The sequence below is a fragment of the Rissa tridactyla genome, chromosome 15 (assembly GCF_028500815.1).
Source record: "Rissa tridactyla isolate bRisTri1 chromosome 15, bRisTri1.patW.cur.20221130, whole genome shotgun sequence".
NCBI lineage: Eukaryota > Metazoa > Chordata > Aves > Charadriiformes > Laridae > Rissa > Rissa tridactyla.
In genome coordinates this window covers 5,468,389-5,489,886 of record NC_071480.1, presented here as the reverse complement: position 1 = coordinate 5,489,886, position 21,498 = coordinate 5,468,389, and the positions used below count along the sequence as shown (strand labels likewise).

General features: G+C 41.3%; 1 protein-coding gene across 8 annotated transcripts in view; it reads right to left on the bottom strand.

Moving 5' to 3' along the window:
- Positions 1 to 6,859, bottom strand: part of B3GNTL1 (UDP-GlcNAc:betaGal beta-1,3-N-acetylglucosaminyltransferase like 1) — a 127,866-nt gene extending 121,007 nt beyond the window's left edge. For 7 of the 8 annotated variants that reach the window (XR_008469358.1, XR_008469361.1, XR_008469360.1 and 4 more), the window contains exons 1-3: positions 6,564 to 6,859; positions 2,283 to 2,399; positions 2,055 to 2,154 (exon numbers count right to left, since the gene is read on the bottom strand). Coding sequence is in view for 2 of the 8 variants with exons in the window: in XM_054221203.1 (XP_054077178.1) it covers positions 2,055 to 2,154; positions 2,283 to 2,399; positions 6,564 to 6,608 (262 nt within the window). In the remaining 6 variants the exon portion in view is untranslated. Of the gene's footprint in view, positions 1 to 2,054; positions 2,155 to 2,282; positions 2,400 to 6,563 lie in introns of those variants that run through there. The other variant, XM_054221204.1, reaches the window with a different exon arrangement.
- Between the last annotated feature and the right edge of the window lie 14,639 nt (positions 6,860 to 21,498).

The window sequence follows — 21,498 nt, the reverse complement described above, 5'->3', positions numbered from 1 at the left end:
CTAGTACATTGTTTCTGTACTAAAGCATCTTCTTTTAAAGGAAAGACTCCTTACAGTTGTAACCAGTCCTTAACATAATAAAAGTAAATCACTGAAAGCAAACAAATACTATGGATTTCAAGTAACCTGCTCCTAAAATGTAACAACTGTGAAGAAAAGATGTCCTCATTTTAATGGTGACCTGAGAGTGACTTCCACATGAATAAGCTCGGGTTTGGTTTTGTTTTGGTTTTTTTGTTGTTGTGTTTTTTGGGGGTTTTTTTTGTTTTTTTGTTTTTTTTTTTTGTTTGTTTGTTTTTTTTTAAAGACTATGCATTTCATATCATTATTTAAAACAACGCTCACAGCTGCAGCCCCCACCCCCAATTTATTACAGATTTGTTCAGGTTTCAGTTATCTCAACACTGACAAATGCATCCTAAACCAAAAACTAATCAGAGATGTCTCTAATGGCACAATATACTCCCTGTAGTTCACAACTTGAACTTAGTTTAAGTTTCAGTTTCCTAAAGTGCAAAGGTGAACCAACTTCAGAATTCTGAAAGGGGGGGGAAAAGAAGACAGATAAATTTCCAGAAATACAAGCAGTTCTTGACATTGCTCAAATCCAGCTTTATCAGTTGCCCAAAAGAGAAAAATTCCCTTTACCAGCCTTGTCTGTCTTTTGTCATCACCAGCTCAATAATACTAATATTACAAGTTGCACTGCCAAAACAACACCAGTTCATGCTAGAGATACTAAAGTACTAAAAATATTTACAGTAACAGTTATGCTGTGTTACTTCAGTATTGCTAGGTCTGACAACTGTTTAAAAAACAGCTTTAAAGAAGGCTATAATCAAAAGAAATGACAGTAAGTAAATCCAGGGGCCTATACCAAGTTGCAGATTAATTCAGTGCACAAACTCCCATTTATTTGCATGTTTCAGGAAGGGGACGAAAATTAAGCCTTCTGAAACAGGACTGGGCTTTTTCCTAAGAAGATCATTTTGAGGAGACTGTAACAAGCCTAGGTTTCTTTCCAGTTACAAACAGAACATTATGTTAAAAAACAGGAACTGACCAGATTTTGTGTTACAGTGTTTCCAAACTGTGCCTTTTAAGTGAGATAACTTGAAAGACACAAATTTGGAACCTGTTTGGTATCAATTCCTACCTGTCTACTCATTGTTAGAAAATTCAGGATGATAGCAACACTAAGTTATACAGCTCCCCTACAAAATGTGAGCACACTGTTCTGCTCGCTTTGTCCCGTTGTTCTCCTTGAGAACACAGACATGATCTTCCAACTTCAATGCCATTCAACACCAGCTTCTTCAGAGAGCAAAACACTTCTATTTCTATTTTATATTCTAGCAAGCTTGTCTGCTAAAAAAACTTAAACATAAAAGAACCAAAACAAGCAAAATAAAAACTGTTAGAGAGATTTGTTTGTTACGTCCTCCAGTGGATAAATGTAATTCATATTAGCAAGTAAATCAATAGGGAGTCACACCATACACCTATATGGTAGCCCAGTAACTCTATTGTTTAAGCCCTTGTGTAAATAATTAGGAGTTTAGTGAGAGTTTTTAGCTCACATCAAAACTGATCATCAAAGGGATATCAAAAATGTATTTTGTTCTGTTCCAGAGTCTATTCTACGAAACTGGAAGATATACGTTTACTTTTTAAATCTTTATGTAAGAAAATTTGGATTTCTTTTTTCTTAAAGCCCATCTCCTGAAGATAAATCAGATATCAGAAAGCCACAGGAAAATTGTAAGCACTAACAACATTGTGTACACTACAATTAAACAAAATTCTTTTGCAGAGTAGAGCACAAGCGTTAACCCAAGTTCTTCTTTCCTGGATGTATAAACAAATTCTACATAGACAAAACCAACAGGGCCAAACTCTAAATTGGAATGAGCTTTTGAATGGAGAGCCCTGGAAAACAATGTGTTTTTTTCCATTGCAATGCAAGTGGCTACAAAGACACTTTTCAAACTAAAAAACAGAAGATGCCTATGATAACAACCTAACTCTCAAAAAATCACTATTAAGCCACATACCGCCTCGAGGTTGAGATGAATCATTACTACCAACGATTACTGGAACACCAGCATCTTCCAACTTGCTCTTCCATTTTTCAATTATTTCAGCTGAACCATCCTAGAAAAATAATGACACAGATGCAGCTATTTCAACTTGTATGGTGAACCAAACACAGTCCAAAACAAAAATTCCTATCAGAGACAGTATTTACTCGGATAGTATTTTAAATAAGGTCTGAAACATACCTTACTGGCATCATTAAAAACTGATAGCTCCATGGTTTCTTTAAAATCTTGTTCCCAAACTGACTTCAAGCATTCATCTAACCAGCATTCACTATTGTGAACTGGCACAATGACAGACTACAAAAAAAACAAACAAAAATCCAAATGTATGTCAGTAAGCACTATTTTTGTTTACTTACAGTATAAGAATATTCATTAAAAAGGGGAAGTGCCAGATCCTTCGGAAACGAACTTTCACAAAAAATGCATCTTAAAAATATAAGAGTAGGCAAAGATATTTTATTTTTATTATAAATATATGACTTGCTTTCTTCCCTATCAAACTTTTTCTTCTTTTTTTAAGTTCTACAAGATGGCTTTTGGTAGGTCTTGTTTTTTTCTGCTTCTCCAAGGAAACAAAAGAGACTACTGAACAAAAATGCTAACAAACCATCTATAACATCACACTGACCTGTTTCTAGTATTCCTGCATTTCTTACAACACTCTTTACTTCTGTCTTCCATTAATGTATCTTACTCATCAATTTTTTCTTTAAGCTTACCACCTAATTGGAGATGCTGTAGCCAAGTTTTTAAATATGATTTTATCTAAAACTGCTATTAACACATTAGAAGATTACATATGACATAGTTCCACAGCCTACCATTTCAATTCCAGGCTTTCCTATGATAGTGTCTATTAGTTTAGCCACACACACGCAAAGTATGAAAACTTATCCGAAATATTTTTAAATTGGTTACAAATCACAGATGAGGGATTTCTCTGTTCAGTTACTCACCACTGAGTGGGTTCTAATTACCCCCCAAAAGCCACCCCCCAATTCCTTCAGTAGCTCAAAAAAGAATACATTCCATTCACAGAATGTCAAGTCCTCAGAAATTAGCACATTAATATACTGGCTATGTCTGTAAAGGGAGAGTCCAAACCCATACTTGTTGAGATCGCTTATAGGTGGGGAACTTAAGGCAAAGAGCCTAAGTAACTTGTAAAAAGTCTCATGGGACATTTTAAGAAGTTCCTAGAAACAGAACTTAAACTCCTTATCGCGTGGTGTAACCATAAACACAGTTTGAAGAAACAGAGGATTAGTTCCTATTGTGAATGTGTGAAAATCTGACATGTGAGTACATGTACATTGTGTGAATACATGCAAACACACACATTAGTAGGCAGATTTTGTGGACACTGAGCACTTTATTTTTGGTTTTTTTATAGAGTATGATGTATGTAGGTATTACATACATAAGATTACCATACATAAGATGTATGATACAACGATTAACAAATAAGAAACTTATAATTTCACAGCAAAATAAAAGAAACTATACTTGTCTAAAATGAATGAACACCCTGATTTTTGGCAGGATGGTGTAACAGGGGAAACAGGTATTTAAAAGAAGTACGAGGAAAGATACTTAAAACTTTAAGCAAAGCAGGTCTTTGACTTCTATTTTGGAGAGATAAGTAAGTAAAATAAGGAGAAATGAAAATGTGAAATTGATTACCAAATAATTGCAACATACAAACAGATTAATTCAGCATTGTCTCAGATTAGTACTTTGAGACTAAAAAAAATAAGCAAAAATCTGAGATTCTAAAGCAATATATTCAATTTACTGAGGATTTAATATCCTTTGTGTCTAGATGGCAATTAAAATATGACCCAATACATTCACAGTAAGCAATCTAACATATTAATTCAGAAAGAAAGGGGTTCTCCAATTCTTCAAATATAAACTAGCTACAGTTTTGCACATCCAGAAACACCAATGATTTTCCAATATGTTTTCTAACTAACACAGTAAAAATTTGACTACGCCATCAGAAACTAGATTGACACTGGCTTGAAAACTGTAGAACTGGAACTTCTCTGCTTTTTTTCATAATGAACTCCTGTTTTAAGTCAGGACAGCAGCGCAAAATATTGAGATTATGTTTGGACCTCTCTGCTTAATTTGAACTGGAAACAGAAAAAACAGTACTTTAACGGCAGCACATATAAAATAATCCATAAATATCTCATGGCACTTAAGTACTCTGAACTCAACATAATAACTCGTAATATATTAGCATGCTCCTAAACACATTACTGTGAGCAAGTTCTACTCCCACAGAACTATCACAACAGTGTTGAGCCAAAATAAGGCACAGAGCTGAATTGCTGATGAAACTTCTGTGTAAAACCTGAAAAATTAACAAATACATACAAATAACTGTACACAGCAATATGACTGAAATACCAGAGAACTGATAACATTGTATACTAAAAATTCCTTAGGTTCTACCATTCTTATTCAGTTTACTGTTTCTCTGTGTTTACTTTTTTTTTTCCAAGCCAAAGATAAATTAAAACCACCACAGAGCTAAACTTTCATTTCTCCCTAGTTCATTTCTACATTTGTAGCCTGGCTTAAAAGTTGCAGTTGGTACTTGGCCTGAACCAGGCATTCACAAATTGGCCTTTGCCATCGTGTGACTCTATCAGAATACTTCTATCTCCTTGGTTCATTTAAAGAGGGAAAAACATGAAGCAGGGCACTATTTCACTTACAGGTGCAGATTCACAGTCAAAAAACCAGCTGATAGTAACCTGATGAGACACTATTTCTTCTGTCCCAAAACAAGATCAACTACAGCTAAATCATTGCGGATAAACCATAATCTCCAGGGAGAGAAACACCAACCTTGCTAAAGCAATCTCTAAAAGCAGGCATAAGGGAGACCTGGAACAGTTCTCCTAACGTCTGAAGCCCTTTTGCTGCAGTTTATGCCAACTCTACTTCCTGATCCCAGCACAGATTATTATTCTAGCTCTCTTTGCAGCAGCCTTTCATACATTTGAAGACTGTTACCATAATAGTGAACTACAGAAATATACATGAAGCTCTTGCAAAGTTAATTTTGAGACAACACAGGGACATAAATTGCAAACAACTAATGTACTTTTGTCATCACAAGATCACTTGAGTGACAACCGAGTCAGAATTATAATTTCATTAGGTGAGGCTGATTTACAGTAGAATCCAACAGAGGAGCATTTTCATGGCCTACGAGCCAAGTACAACAATTAAAACACAGAACTACGAATCAGATTTGGATCTGAGCATTGTGACACTACCTGCTTTTCCCTGAACTTCACACTTAGAATAAGACCTGAAGCAATTTTAGGTATTCTTAGTAATGCAGTTTTGCCATCACTAAGCAGAAGATAATGATTCCTGGCTTTGCGGCAAAAAGAATTTTGAGGTATGGCAAAAATGACAGAATGTGAAATGGTTAACAGGTAGTTCAATCCCCTTTCTTCTACAAATGTACTACTCAACCAAAAAGCTCCCTCCTTCAGCTAGACCACTGAAAAACAATACATCAATCACAAGATTGAAGAGAAGTAGAGAAATGTGAGGGTTTTTTTTTTAAAAAAGTATCAAACTGTGTAACTGAGTGTTTTAAATCCAAGGAATCTCTTGTTTCTGGCATTACCACCATTATCCTCCACAAAGAATATATACAATAAACAACTCCAAAGTGAAAACTTATTTTCAGTTTCCACAAATTTCAGTTCAAGCAGACTCCCACCTGCCTCCATATCTGAAGGTGGAAAATAAATTTTAGACATCATTTTAACGCTGCTGAAGATTTTATAGAAGTTGGAAACCGTTATTTTTAAAAGAAGTTTTCATATGACTCATTATTCCAAACCATTCAGAAACTCATGGCTGTTGGCAGAAACATACTAGTTTTGTCAAATCTCACATATGGGATACTTTAAATAAACCCAGAGAGGTTTTCAGGCCACAAACTTTGACCTGCCTCTATGAGCCGAAACTGTGTTGAAGCTGTTCATCATTTTTACTTGCTCATTGATCTGCACGTGTGTGCTTTTCAGATGTTTGCCTCACCAAAGCTAAACCGTTGCCAAACTGCACCGGTTGTACGTGTGTAAATTTGTAAAAGAAAAAATAATTAAAAAAGAAAAAAAAAAAAAAGAAAAAAAAGGCACCGGGACTCACAAAACAATAAAGTACTGGAAGAAAATTTTAAAACTATCTCTTCAAACTACAGGGAACCAAACATGCCTGGCCTCCTCTCTAAGGGCAACCAGCTCAAAGACAAGGAGAAAGTCTCTCATGAAATCCTCGCTGCTTCCCTCCGTCGAGCACCCCCAAAGCTCCCACACAGGCGGGACCTCGCTCCACGGCCTCTTCCTCCTCCTCCTCCCCCCGAGCCACCCGCCCCGCTCCCTGCCCGAGCCCCAGCCCGCACTCCCGCCCCACACGTACCACCTGAACGGCGGGGCTGCCGCCGGCCCTCCCCGCCTCCGCCATGGCCGCCCCTGGCCGAGGAGGGGGGGCCGCTCTCCCCGTAACGCCCTGAGGGAGTCGGGGCTCCCGGCCCAGGGAGGGGGGTGGGGGGAAGGCGGCTACCTCACACCCACCGCCGCGGGGTGCTGCCCCTCTCCCTCCCCGCTTTTCTCTACAGGAACTGCCCCGCTACCCTCCGCGGGGCCGAGCGGCCGCCCGCCGCCCCCCGCGCCTGGGCCCGCTCCCGCCCGCTCTCCCCTCAGGGAGACCCCGGCGGGAGGAACAACCATCGAGCAGGCGGCCAGAGAGGCCGGAAGCGGTGCCGCTGCCTTGCGCGACAGTCTGGGCGGGCGGCGAGCAGCGAGGCGCTGAGGAGAGGGAGGGCGGGGAGGCGGCTTCGCCCTCGGTGTGACCGGAGAGAGGGCCGGGGCGAGCCGCAGGCCGTGTGGGCGGCTCAAGGAGGCTGCCCTGTGGCTTTTTAAAGTTTTAAAGCGTTGCTCCTCGCGGCCTGTGCGGTGTCACCGCCGGCGCTGCCCCCCCGGCTCGGGGTGTGCTGGTCAGGCCGGGCCGGGGCGGGGCTGGAGGTCCTGCCTGTGGAGGCACAAATTTCTTAAATAAATGGTGTCTGCAGTTTCACCCCTGTTCTCTAATTACACTTTTTACTTAAATCTCTCTAGTCAGCACTTTTCTTGATCAAGACTGGTCTGTTCAGTGCTACCAGTGCCTCTTTTAATAACCTTTAAAAATGGGAAACTATTTGTTGGTGCTAATGATATCATTATTGATCATTTACTTACTGAAACTATGATTGTGCAACTACTTATTCCCGTGAAAGTATTCACAACTAAAAGCGATTGCAAGACCAGGCCCTGTACAACAACCTATTCAGAATTTTTAAAATTTGCACAAAGCGATCTTTGTTGAATGAAATCCTGAGATTATCCCTTGTTTATCTGAAGAGCCTGTTAAACAGCTAGACAATTCAAGGAGCAAACAGTGCAGAGTTATCTTAAAATGTTTGTTGGCACACAAATCTGAGAACCGAGGAGGTGAGGAAGACAGCCAAGCAGTAATTCACCCTCGGAATCTATTTCAAATTATCTACACAGCTTCTCCCCATCCAGCCTGGGTTTAATCTCTCTGCGAACAGCACTGCTAAATATGATCATTTCTTTTTTTTTTTTTCTGGCGACGAAGGCTGCTAGCACTTTTATGTTGCCTGCATGCCTCACTTTATCTAAGAAAGTGTAGCAGAGTATTGCTTTACTCGCGCGGCACCAAACAAAAGTCCCAGTCAGGGACCGGTGCCTCATTATGTGAAACAAGTCCACAAAATGCAGAGCAAAGCCCACATTTCCTTCCCCGAGGAAAACAGGGAACCAATCAAAACCACCAGAAATGTTTTCGAAATTATATTCTATAGCTGACCACACAGGGTAATTAAATACAAACATCTACTTAAAATGTGATTTTCATTTGGGGGGGATTTTGGACAGACTTTTAAAGGCCCACAAGCATGCAAAAACTATTCAGTGGGATCTCACTTCCACTGGGAGAGTCGTTACCTACTGGCTTTTGAAAATCTAGCAGGCATTTCTGCATTCTTGGGCAACTAAATAGTTTTCAAAATATAGCCCACTGTTTCAGTGCCTATTCCTCTTTCATGTGGGTCAGAATGGAAAGAGATCTCCTAACACTGGCATGACAAACTCATTTAGAAGCAAGCAAAAATGGTTTTGTCCTAGTTGTACTTCCAATTGCTCTACTTTAAAGATTTTTTTTCAGAGTGGTGGGAAACAGCACACAAAGCAGTTCTTACAGCTAAAAGCATTACAGAATCAAAGACATTTCTCATCATGCCTGTTTTTAGCCTTTATTTCTGATAAAACAACCTCTTGGGGATCCTTACCGTGAACCTAAAACTTGCAAATTTTGGAGCCTTTAGCTATCAAATAGATTTTCTCCCCATCTTGATGGAAAGGCATCCTATCTAGGAAGTTGTTTTGCTTTCTTTACATTTAACTGCCATTTCAAAAGTGACACAGACTACATGTAGTATGGACAACTTAGACCTAGTGACTTGTGAGGCCAGATCTCAACTGATTTCACTGTGAGTTTAAAAAAAAAAAAAGATAAAAAAAAGACTGCCTGTGTAGGGTATCGCTAGGGTTATTTAGGCCAAGCAGTCTTGGGTTTAGTTTCTTTTTGAAGAGATCAAACCGTAACTGGGGGGGTAAAAGAGTATCCTTACATACAAATCTGTTCGTTGGTGTTGTGGAGCACGCGGGTGACAGTTTAGTTGTATCTTTATTGCAAAGACAGAATGAGTGACTATAGTGTTTTATTCCCACACATTTGTCACTAAATTCACAAGCTTCAGGACTGAAATACTTCCAGAACACGCCATGCTGAAAGGATCGTTCAACAGAGTAGGTAAATATTCAGCTTAGAGCTAGTTTTGAAACCACTTCTATTCAAAGAATGCTTTGAGCTTCCAAAAACACTGGGTTATTTTCATGAAATGTCACAGTTAAGTGGCAAGAAGAGAGGGATGCAATATTTCTCTTTCCAGTACTATAGGGCAGAATGGGACTTCAGAAGCTCCTCTAGTAGTCCTGCCATCCTGAGGCGGGATGAACTTTGTCATTCCTGATAAATACCTCCCAGCCTGTTCTCAAAGGCCTTCCTTGGCAATAGGGGCTTTGTAACATCCTCAGCCAATTTATTGCAATCCTCGCTTTCTTTGCCCTTAGAAAGAATTTCTTAGAATCTAACCTAGACCTTGCTGTGATTCCAAAGCCCCCTCCAATTTGGCAGGCTGAGATCTTTCCCCCCTAGCAAAAAGATCCTGACACCTGCCATCTCCCCAGTTTTAGAGTTGTTGAGCATGAGCCTATTGCCTAATTTTCCCCTTTGATACAGAAGCTTCTTGTTGTCTCTTTGTCTACAGACTCAAGTCCTCAGCTCCCAAGGTATAGTTCCTCAGTTTAAATCCTCTGTTAGCACCAGGAATTTAAATATTTTCCCTTAGGCCAAAGTTATCCTCCTGCCTTTCATTGATTCAGCACTTCGACCATGTTTTAGGCCAGATGTGAAAAGTTCAGCTGGGCTTTTTTTTTTTTTTAAATAAAACCTTAGCACCCCATCCTTCTCTTTTGCAGGCCTAAAAAAAGATACCCACTTCATAATCAAACAGACTGAGTCAATACAAACGAAGAGGCCAGTAACCCACCAAAGATAAGACTAGAATCTCTTCTAAAGGAGGCAGCCCAACATCCCTTAAGCCTGTCTCTTTGCCCTGAGAGGCTCCCTCGGCCCCCTCCTTCAGGGGTCCTCTGATAGCCCTCTCCACTGTTTTTATCCCCTGCAGCTGTGTGCCTTCTCAGCTGCTTTCTTGCTAATGCCTATGTTAACCCTTGCTTTGCCTGAGAGGCAAACTCCATCCCAAATCCACCCGGCACGCAGAAAACAATCATTCCTCTCCACAGCCACGATTTATGTATTTGCGGATTGTTGTTACATTTCCTGCCCCATCCCACTCTCTTGTTTAGGTTATGCACATTTGATTCATTCAGTCCTTCCTCGCTAGCCGTGCTTTAGGCCTCTGTTAATTCTCGTCGCTCTCTTATGGACTCTCTCCGGGCACTTTGCATCTCGGCTGGAGAACGAGACCCCGTGCCAGAGCCAGCGTTCCCACTGGGGCTGTAGCGGTGCTGGGCAGAGCAGGATTACTTCCCATGTCTTGCAAGCCATACTCATGTTTGCACAGCTTAGTGCAGTGTTTGCCTTTTTCACAATGGCTTGACACTGTTGACTCCTAATCAGCTTGTGATCTATTATATCCCCTAGATCTTTTTCTGCATGAGGGAAACAGTATTTTAGCAGTTTTATTCTAGTCAGCCACATGAGAAGAAAATGACTGAAGTAGTGTGAGTGAGATTATCTGCTTTGTGCTTCAATACCAGAATTGTTTACTGATTTCCAATTAGTTACATGTGTACACCCTGTTAAGGGAGTTGCACAAGTGTTGCTAATGACTTCCTTTGCCCTTCAGAGCCTTTATTACTGGTGGGGACTAGTACCTAAGAGTTATTTGGGCCAAGTTCCCTGCGTACTCAAGGCTTCAAATGCTCAGCTGAAATTGCAGGGCTAATTGCCCTGAAGAAAACATCTTATAATTTAGCCATGTTGAGTTTGAATAACCTCGCTGAAAAAATGCTGTTGCTCCATAGAGAAGATCTGTTGTGTGATACATTTCTCTCTTTGCAACTTTATCTGTCGTTATAAAGGATGTTGCTGTTGCTTGTTTCTTTTTTGTAAATGAGTCAATCTGAAGAAGCCTGTGGTTGTTTTTATGAGTTGGCAGATGTCATAAATATTCTGTTAGCAGGAGTACCAGACTTAGGTACCTTTGCAGGAGCACTCGAATTCATTTCAGTACCAGTCCACACCTCCAAACATATTCTCTTCTTGACCATCACCAGTCATCCTGCTCCCTGTGCGTTTTCCTTTCACGTCCTCTCATCAGTCTGCTGGGCCGCACTGCGATTTTGTGCAGTTTCCCTCCTCTGCTTGGGCCATTCTCCTAGCTGCTCTAGTTCAGGCTGTTGAGTATGCCTTTATTTTTAATGTGTTTTTATGGACTAAGGCTGCAGAAGATAAGGCAGTGGCAAGGGAGCGGCACGGTTCTTCCACAGAGTTGAAGAAGATCAGTGCAGGTTTTTCTTTGCCTAGGGCTTCAATAACTGAGCAATCTTATGCAGAGTTAGACTTTTATTTGGGAATCTTTTCTGAAAGGAATGTTTCTATATAATGCTATATTTTAAAAATACAGTAAAAGAAACATCTTTAATTTTTAGCTGGTGAAATCTGCTGGAGGATCCAGTGATAGGCAACTGATTAAGGTCTAACCACCTCGGTTAACGCAGTTTGGTTTTGTTATTAAGTAACCAATCTGAAACCCCGTAAAGCAATAATGGTAGTTTCCTTACTTACCCAAAAAGCTTTATAAGTAAGTTATTTGGGGGGAAAAAACCTTATTTACAAAAGATAGCAAGATTCAGATAATGGAAATAGATAAAAGTTAGCCTTGAAATCCCATTTTCCTAATCTTGACAAGTTCCTGTGTGCCACAAGTGATAACCCTTGAGAATCAAAGCTTCTACTTGAAGAAGAATAAACCTTTAGAAAGTTCAGTTTAAGTTCTTTGGTTTTCAAAACCATACCTCTGTTTGATCTTCTTGATGACTGAAGTGTTAAGCACTTATGAAATAAAGTTATGCTAGGCAGCTGAGGAAAGTAGGTGGAATTGTGTATTTCCCAAAGATTCACTGGTAAATTCATACTGTCCACAGTCAGAATTTTGTTGAACTTCAGTACCTTTGGGAGCTTAAACTTCTTTGTATATAAGTACAGGAAGCATCTGACATTTTAAGATGGGAAAGTGCTTAAAGAAATAAATCATATCCCTACAAAGGAATGTATACATAACAGGAACTGGGATGTGTATAATATACAGAGACCCACAAGACAATGTATTGGATGCACATCTTTATATGACATACAGACAGGAAGGGAAATGAGCAACATTTTGAATTATGAATTAGCCAAAGGCCTCTGAAGAAAAGATTACCAGAATTGTGTATCTCTAGAGAATACAGCAACATTTACTTAATACATCTTCATTGAAAATAGAATTCAATAGGTTCTTTAAATCTTTATACTTCCCTATAAAAGACATCTTGTTAGATCGTATCTTATTGCATCTTTTTATATCATTCTTAAAATGATAACTAATCTACTCTGAAAAGTGTGTCTTCAAGTACAGTTTATTGGGACTAATTCAATTTCAGTTTTGTTTAATTTTCAAGCAAAGACTGTTTTTCCATTTTCCTGTAAATGCCAATTCTTCAGACTCACCCTGGGTTATGAGATTCAAAGTTCTTTCAGGCTCACGCATCTTCAGTAAAACAGATTTTACAGCTTCATTAAAGTTAATAATACTGCTGATAATACAAAGGCTAGTATAGTGAGCAGCTCCCTCCCTTACAGCTGTATTGGCTGTGTGTTGTAAAAGAGTAGTAAAGATGTAATTCTTGTCAGAAAATTGACCAGATGTGAGCAGAACAGAGACAGGAAACTGTTCTTTCAGTGAAAAGCCTTTGCTCTATTTTTATGTACTTTCTTTACTGAATGTAACTCTTCTCAAGGCCAGGAAGGACTTTGAACAGCCTGACAAATATGCTGCTAACCTGGGGACCTCCAGCTCTACGAGGAAAGAAGGCAACAAGCTGTGCAAATGGTATCTGGGATGGCTTGTTACTATCTTACCCAACAGTGCATGGGGCTCCTGGGCTGCGGGAGGGCTGGAGGCACAGCCCCAGCGTGAGACCATCCGTCAAGTCCAGACTCACGATGGGGACACCCTCATGTTGGGCCACTGAGCCCAACTGGAGGACGTGTAGGCTGCTGTGGGGAGCAGGAGGTGATGACACCCCCAGGCTCTCGGGACTGCACAGCACCGCTGCTCCTCCCTGGCTTCAGGGGAGCTGAGAAGAAGCCATGGCCCCAGGCAGCATTAGGGACTGTGGGGGCTGCCAGGACCAGGCACATGAGAGAGAAAGGAAAGGAAGGTCTTTAGACCTCAGCAAGTGTGGCTGTATAATATTCCTTTCAAAGGACATTATCAATTCACAGTAATTTTTTATGAATAAACTGACAATTGTGTCAAGCTGTGGGTTTGGGTTTTTTTTAGGTAAGGTTATGACATCTTCTGTGACATAGCACTACAGATAGAATTTGGCTATCAAAACTGTTTTAGGAGTAGGTCTATGGGGAGACTACATTGTTGTGCTAGCAGGATATAAGAGATGACAGTAAATTATTTCATTGTGTAGAGGCTCCCTGGTAACATCATCCTGATGCCATTAGAGCCTGCAATAAACCACCATACACAAAAGACTCTGCTTCTCCCTCCCAGTGACAAAATCCTTACTCGTCTACTTCTGCTGAATACTCTTATTCTTTCCATAATCAACCCAGCTACTTAACTTCTATCTTAACTTTCCCTTCCCAAATAAGGTACTTCTTTTTTTCTGCTGCAAGAGAGAGAGATTTAATTTCACCATCTGGGAAGCCAAGATCCTCATTTTGACTTCAAGTGAAATCAACTAAAAATAGCATTTTGCTAACTTTGCTTCTTGTGCTATGTCCGATACTCTGCCTATTGAGGGAGAGTTCAAGGATATATAGGTGTTCAGATGCACTGACAGCATTGGCCTAGAAGCAGGTATTTTAATTCTGGGGTATCTGTGTTTGCATATGAGATGTTTCATTTTGTTTTAAAACCTCCAACTGTATAAAGTTGCAATTTGTTAGTTGTTCTCATCTTGGGTTCTCAGATTATTTATGTACCCAACAACCCATGTGCCAGTTGTGGTTATTATGCATATGAACTTGAACTTTGACATTTCATACTGTTGTGGACCCTTGGTATGTGCATTCCTTTATCTTCCCACCGTCCCTCCAGTTGCTCTTCATTATTGTCAGTGCTTATTAGTTAGAAAACTACATTCCATTTTGTTTGGGCCAATTAATTGGTCGGAGAGAGCAGCTCTTCTAGGATCCCCGCTAACTGTATCACCAGCCATCATCTACTGATTCATTAAATAAAACCTGAGATCTGATACATTTTTCAAAGAAGAAAATTCTTGTTTCTCAGTTGACCAACTTGTAAAAACTCTTCAGACTTTTGCATATTCCACTCTCTGATGACAATTACAGGGGAAAAGACATTGTGTAGCCAGTTAAATGAGAGCTGTTGTATGAATTATTGTCATAATTACTTTAAATGCATTTTCATGTGTTTAGGATGCTGTCTTCCTAAATGCCAGGGAAGAAGAATACCAGCAGAGGAAACAGTGCTTGTGCTGCTTCAATATTGTGACTTGCAGCCTGTCTGAAAGCATAACAAAGACTTGATTGTGCAAGTGCCCAGCTGATCCAACAAGCGATGAATAAGTGAGCAATGGTCAACAGTGAAGGAGTGGATATCACAGAGAGCAATTCAAAAAGGTTATAGTGCTGTGAAGTGAGGGAGGCATGAAATGAAATAGAACTAGAGATACAAAGATAATCAACCATTTGGGTTAGTTCTACTTTTTTTTTTTTTTCCCCCCTTGAAATGGTCCATCCTTTCTGGATAAAACAGAAAAAAGGAAATGACTGTAAACTGGTAAGAGATAAATCTTCCAGTACGGAAGAAAGTAATCTCATTCTTGCTGTCTAAAAGAAGAGTAATTTAAAAACAACATCTGATCTACATGATGAATGAGATCTCCAGAATTCTGCTTAGAAGACTTGCTAGCTAGCGTGAGATGGGTCACTGTTAGGGGAAAGAAGTACAGACTGACAGACCTTTGCTTCTGTTCAAGCATTTGGGTCCACGTAAGGCCCAACCCCGTTTTGTCAGCATGGACTCAGGAAGAGAAGAATGACAAAGTTTGATACGTAACAAGAGACCTGCTCCCGTTCTTCATGGGAGCACAAGTGTCTAGTGAAATCAACGTTAGGGAGGATTCCCTTTCCTTCAGTCTTACACTAGTTCTTTTCCCCTTGAATGGATTTGATTGGATTTTCAGGCAGAATCCTGTCTGAGAAAGCAGAAGATACCCAGACATATGTATTACCAGGATAGCAAAGTTCAGATCTGATACTTACGTACTGCTTCAAGGACTTCTCCCAAAAGCATTAAAAGAAAGACAGTCTGGGTGACTACAGTGTCTTCTAAAAATATTGAAATTTCTGCTGGCTTCATGGTGTTTCTGAGTAAGAAAACTTTATAATTCGCTAGTCATTACTTATCAGTTTTCATTAGATTTCATGGCTTGGCACTGTCCTTGGGACATTTCAGATTAAGATCTTTTAGCCTCAACAAGGCCTGTTACCATACCTTTGAGCTTTCGTGGTGTTTTGTCTTTGCCACTGCTCTCTCAACAAGAAATTGGCAGAGCACCACGAATTTGTGTCAATTGATTTTCAGAGTTCCTCATCAACTAAATTCTGCATCGTAATACAGAGAAATGACTTTCAGAAATCATGCAAGGAACTGAGTAGAGACTTTGACAGAGAACCTGACTTGCCTCTTCCTTAGTCCACTAATTAATCAGTGGAGCATTTCTGTGGTCAGATTTGTTGGCACGTAAATGAGAGTGTAATCTGACCTAATAAAGCCATGATAGCCAAAACATGCTTTGAACCAAAGGAAAGAAAAAGAAGAAATCAGAACCTCTTTCAGCAGATGTATTGTTTGTCATCTGGAAACTTTGCAAAATAGAAAGATTCTCAGCTTCAGGTCTCTTTGGAGGCATTTTCTTGCTGCTGAGCTGGGTGCTAACAGGGAGATGGGGATGCAGGGCCCTTTACCCTTCCTTCAGGTACATCTGCCCTGCAAGTACTGCCACAAAGCAGCACAAAGCACCCTACTTTGTGGAGCAGCACAGATCTGATTTCATGATCTGATCCATTGTTTTTCCTTAAGCAAATATGTAATAATGTCGGAATTTATGGATTAGTTAGACAATCCCTGATCTGCTTTAATCAGAGTTAGTGCTACTCGCTGATAGGAGTACTGTGCAGACAGATTGCATGTGTACAGAGAGCTCTCTTGGTTTTTTCTCTGTTAATGCTGCCATATTTGCTAAGGCATCACTCAGTGAGTGAGTGAGTGAGTTCAGAGAAGAAATGAAAATTCATGTGCTGTTAATAACAACTGGGTAAACCTCACTGCCCTTTTTCTAGTAAAACGGCCGTTTTATTCGGGGTGTGGGGGGAGGAGGTTGAAGTTTGGCATATAAAAACTACCCCATGGGCCAAATCTGGCTCACAGGAGCTTGTCAGCCTTGCTCTAAAAAATCATTGTCATCAGCTCTGAGGTTGATCTGGGCTCTGAAAAGACCTGCTGTTGAAAATTAAGTGTGAAATTTGCAAATGATTAAGTTGAATTATTTACCTTGTTAGTTCATCATGTCTGCAAAAATATTCTCTTCCCTTCTAGTAACCTAGCAACGAATACACAGTGCACAGTTATTTTTTTCACAATTTGTAGGAGAGTTGCATTAAAATGCATGTCAGTGTCTTTATTTCATGTAGCAAACAACACTGCAAATGTTTGTTTATCCTGGCAAGGGCTGGATTTGTTCAGTGTAACTTGCATTAGTTTTTGTCTAAGTTCTGAAGCAGAAAGGAAAATATATTCTTGTTTTCAGATCAGGCTTACAAATATTCTCTTTAGCGTTGTTTTCATTATGAGAAGTGGCTGCTAATGGATTCGGGCCTGTGTTCTCTGCTATTGGATTCTCCCACCATGTACTGGAAACTTTGGAATACATTTGAAGAACGTACTGATTGCAGGGGCTGAGTCTACAGGTTGCAGAGTGCACGCAGGCTGGAGGAACTGGAGAAAATGAAAAACTAAGCCAGCCAAGAGGATATGCAGCAAGATAAATATCAGCTTCACCAGTGGCATAAATTACATTTGCTAAAACAGGAAATTAATGTTCATTAGATGGTAGAAATAAACAACTGGTCCTCTTGAAAAGTCCTCAGATTAAATGCTGGGTTTCTGAGTACTTTTTGGCAGACATTTTAAATACCTAGGTTATTGTGAAATGAAAAGAAAACACTAATTCTTGTGGATGAAATGCACCGGACTATCCCCAAAACAACAATATGCTGAGGCCACTTTAGAGGTTTTTGTTTTTGACTTCAGCTTTATCCGGTCTCAGGCATGCAAGCATGAGTTAATGCCTGCAACCCAGAGGAGTCTCTAGGCTTAGGCACTAAATCCTCCGCCTGGGTCCCCAGGTCCTGAGACAGCTTTGCTGTGTGGGATGGCAAATGATCTGTGTTTCTTAGCCATCTTTTGTGCTTTGTGTTACCTTTTTGATCCTCTCAATAGGCTGCTTGGGTCCAGACATCATTCCCTTCCTGGCTTTTCAGTTTGATGTGCAAAGACTAAAACACAAATTCCTGTCTGCATGGGCTGGGTTGCTTAACAGTTTAAGGTGTTTGGAGGGGGGGAAATGGTGAGAGAAAAGCACAGGAACCATTGCTACCGTCAGGCTGTGGCCCTTGGCTTGATGACAAACAAGATGTATGCTGCGGGAAAATGGTCCTTGGTATCCTAGAGCTATGGTTTTAGCGCTATCACAGAGCATAGATTTCATCCTTACTCCACTTTAGTCTCCTTGGCCAAGGTTACACCTTGCTCAGCCTCTCTGATCTGCATGTATTTCAGCTAGCTGAGGTGCTGGAATTCAGAGTAGCTAGCCAGGAGTGTAGTCTCCCTCTGCAGTCAGCGGAGAGGGCAGGCGCTTGCAGAAGGTGATTCAGCTCTTACCTGGGCTGAGTTACCTGGTCTTGCAGAGGGGCTTCACGCACCGTTGCCTCGGGGGACACAGGGGAGGAGAGCGCGTCTGACCTCCCCGCAGAAAGCCCTGTCTTAGTCCTGTGTCTCACCCTGCTCCATATCCGTGAGGTGGAAATAATGCCCATGAGGAGAAAGGGACATTTGTTTGCCAGGGTAGAAATTTAAAAAATAAAGCGTACACATTGGCCAAACTGATGATTTGCCTTAAATGTCTAAGTATTCACGGTAAATGAACTTCATTGCCTTCAGAGGTAGCATCCCTGTTTCCACATTCCCCCGTGCAGTGAGAGCCAATAGGTGTAATTTTAAGTACAGCGACTGGTTTGGCCACATCACAAGTCTGGACACCTCCACTTTATTTCTTTATTTATTTTGGTGTAATGTCTTGTAATTAACTTGCCCAAATAATTTTTTTTTCCAGAGTTTTTTGGTTTATCAGACAATTAAGATTCTGAAAATACCTACGTCTCACTTCTGTGCCTACAGCGAAATCCATTGATTCGGGTGGGCGCTGGTTGGGATCCTGACGGCCCCATCCCGAGGCGGCAGCGGGGTCGTGTGTGCGGCGGGAGCTGCCAGGTCAGTGGGTGGCTGTTTGTTTGGGAGCTGCCTGTGTGTCCGAGGGGAGAGGGGCAGCTCCCTGCGCTCCCCTGCTCCCTATTTCAACACTTCTGTCATGCTGCCTCGCTCTTTAAAATGCAGTCTCTAAATTGACACTGTTCCATCAGAAATCCTGTTCTCCTACAACTTGATTTCAGGCATGGACTTAACACTAGCTTCTTCTAGGAAAGATTTACTTATTTTTCTTTAAATGCATGTCATTTTCTGTGACATTACACAGGCCAAAACTTTTCCATTTAAAACAAGAAAAGCAAGCTGTGAGTAGTAGCAACTTAGGAGTAATAGGAACTATGCTCAGATATTAGCACTAACAGAAGTAAGCAGGATTAAGCAGAAGGGTGCAATTATGGATGAGTGTATTTTCATTACTAATTTTAATTTCATGAGAGCAAGTAACACGGTCTCCCCTCACCACACACAAAGATTTCCCACTGTCCATTCAGCCACTGAACCTCTCCCAGTGCTGTTATTCTTCTTGCTCCTGTCTGTTCGCTGGATTTACCTTACAAATTCTATTTATTTCATATTGCTCCTGTACTAATTTTCTATTGTCCTCTCTGTGGCTTGTTTCAATTCTTACACCACTCTCTTCTCCCTCCTTGCTTTGCCCTGCATGCTGTTTAGCTATGGCTTTGCCTTTCCAGAGAATACCCTCCTTCTCCTCCTTCCCCCTCCTCCTTTACAGTTTCAGATTTCCCTTCCTGGCAGCCGGCGAGGGGCTGCACACCAGGCACTATGGTTGGGTCTGCTCCGTAACCACAGGACCTGATTCACCTCCTGCAAGCTGAGTAGCGTGAAAATAAATCAGCTGAGAGGGAGCTGCTTGGGAGTTGCAAAACACGGGGACACATGGCGAAACCAACACATGGGGCTGGGTAGTGACCAGCAAGGCTTCTCCAGGAGCCTGCACTTCTCCCATATATATTCCCTTCGGGACAGCAATGCTGAGTGAGACCTTTCAGCAGATTAGCTCTGCCACACTGTTTAAACCAGCTTCGCATGTTCAGCTGAGATGCATTTAACCCAAAATCCTGCATCTGAAAGCGCCCCTGCTATGCCTTCCGTCCAGGTCCCAACTTAGTAGGAGGGTTTGGTTCCCTAATACCTGGGATCTAAACGCAGCCATGCTTTGGAGAAAATGTAAATCCAGATCTAAGCTTGAGCCCATCTCTAATCACTGCTTGATTTTTGTTTTATCCAGATCTGCAAATTTGAGTACTGAAGCAAATTAGTCATCTCTCCTTCAACAGGTTCTCCTCCTGCAGCCGCCTGTTCTCTGCGTCTTTTAAAATCACCGCTGTTTGGCCTGGGTTTGGAGCCCTCACAAGTAGATATTTAAAGTGAATTTAGAATCAAGTATCTGAAGTGACTGTGTAGATCCTCATCTTTGAGTTGCTCCTTGAGGAATGTGACAGAGCTTTACAGGGGTTCAAGTGTTGGAGTTTAAGAAGCCGTTTCCAGAACCTGTATCTCCAGTCCTGCCACATTAGGCCAGTGTAGTAACTTCGCGGCTTCTCTTTTCAGAGTAGTGGTGAACCCTTTGCTGCAGAGGATTTATGTTTCCTTTCAACACTATACAATATTTTCCTCCGAGATTTCAGTGAAGTTTTGCTCTTTCTGAATGGTAAATGCAAAAAAAAATTACTGTTCAGAATGTTCTCCCTTGAAAAGATGTTTGCTTTTCACAGCTCAAACAGAAAACAGCTCAGTGCATCCAAAAGCTGCCTCACCCTTTGAGCGTGTTCCCAGATCTCAGCCAAGAGCACTACTATGGAATAGCTGTGAGTAGCCGGAAGAGCATTGTGGGGATTGAGATGCAAATGAGCAAACCCAACAGCCCCCTTCCCCGCAGAGGTTCCCTATCTCCTTCCTTCTGCCCCTCACTTTTGAACTGGGGGAGGCTTAACCTGGCCATGGCTCGGCACCCACGAACCCTGGCTCTGCAGCCAGAACGCTGTCTCGGCACCCACGACCCCGGGCTTTGCTCATTTGTAAGACTCATCAGCACTCATCAGCTTGGGTCAGATGAAGAACTGTATCAGCATCACCAAGGCACGGAGGACGGGAGGGGCTTTCAAAGCCCCCATGTTGCCATCACTTTTCTCAGTCCCCAGAAATAAAAGCTCTGCCTTTTCTGAGTTAAACAGGGGAGAATGAAAGCCAGAGGTAGTAGCCACTGCAAAATAGCACAGACTGTTCCGTATCTTAAAAGTTCCCAGTTTTCAGGCAGTTTCAAAAGTTCCAAAGTGTAACGTGAGCAGCTGCCTGGGCACTTGTTTGTTTTATCAAACGCAGAGAGTTAGAATATTGCAAAGGAAATCAGATACAGTAGGTTGGGGGGCATGCAGAGGGTTGCACATATAAACACTCCCAGGAATAAAGCAATACGGTGTTTTCTCTGTGTGCTTTTCTTTCCACTCTGAGGGAAGGAAGCAAAACATTCTAAGAAAACCTCCTTCTAAAGAAATAATCAAGGCACTGAGCTCTAAAGCCCGTGTCACTGCACATGACCGGGAGAATAAGGCATTTTGCATTATTGCATGTTGTCATCACTTTGCTCAGTGTTGTCCCCGCATGCTAATTACATGTTTACATGCATTGCATCATTTGACATAATTACTGTAATTATGTTAATACTTCATAATCAGCAGAACAGTACCTGTAATTTACCAAACAAAAACGACACGAAAAGCTAAACCCACAAATGGAAGGGGATACACTGCGAAGGATTTAATCCTCAGTGCAGAGGCAGGCAGGAAGCACTCCCAAGTGGAATATCCTGGTTTAGCCATGGGATCCTCCCAGACAGCACCGGGGCACTTCACAAGGTGTTACACACCAAACTGTGAACAGGGTGTAAATGTT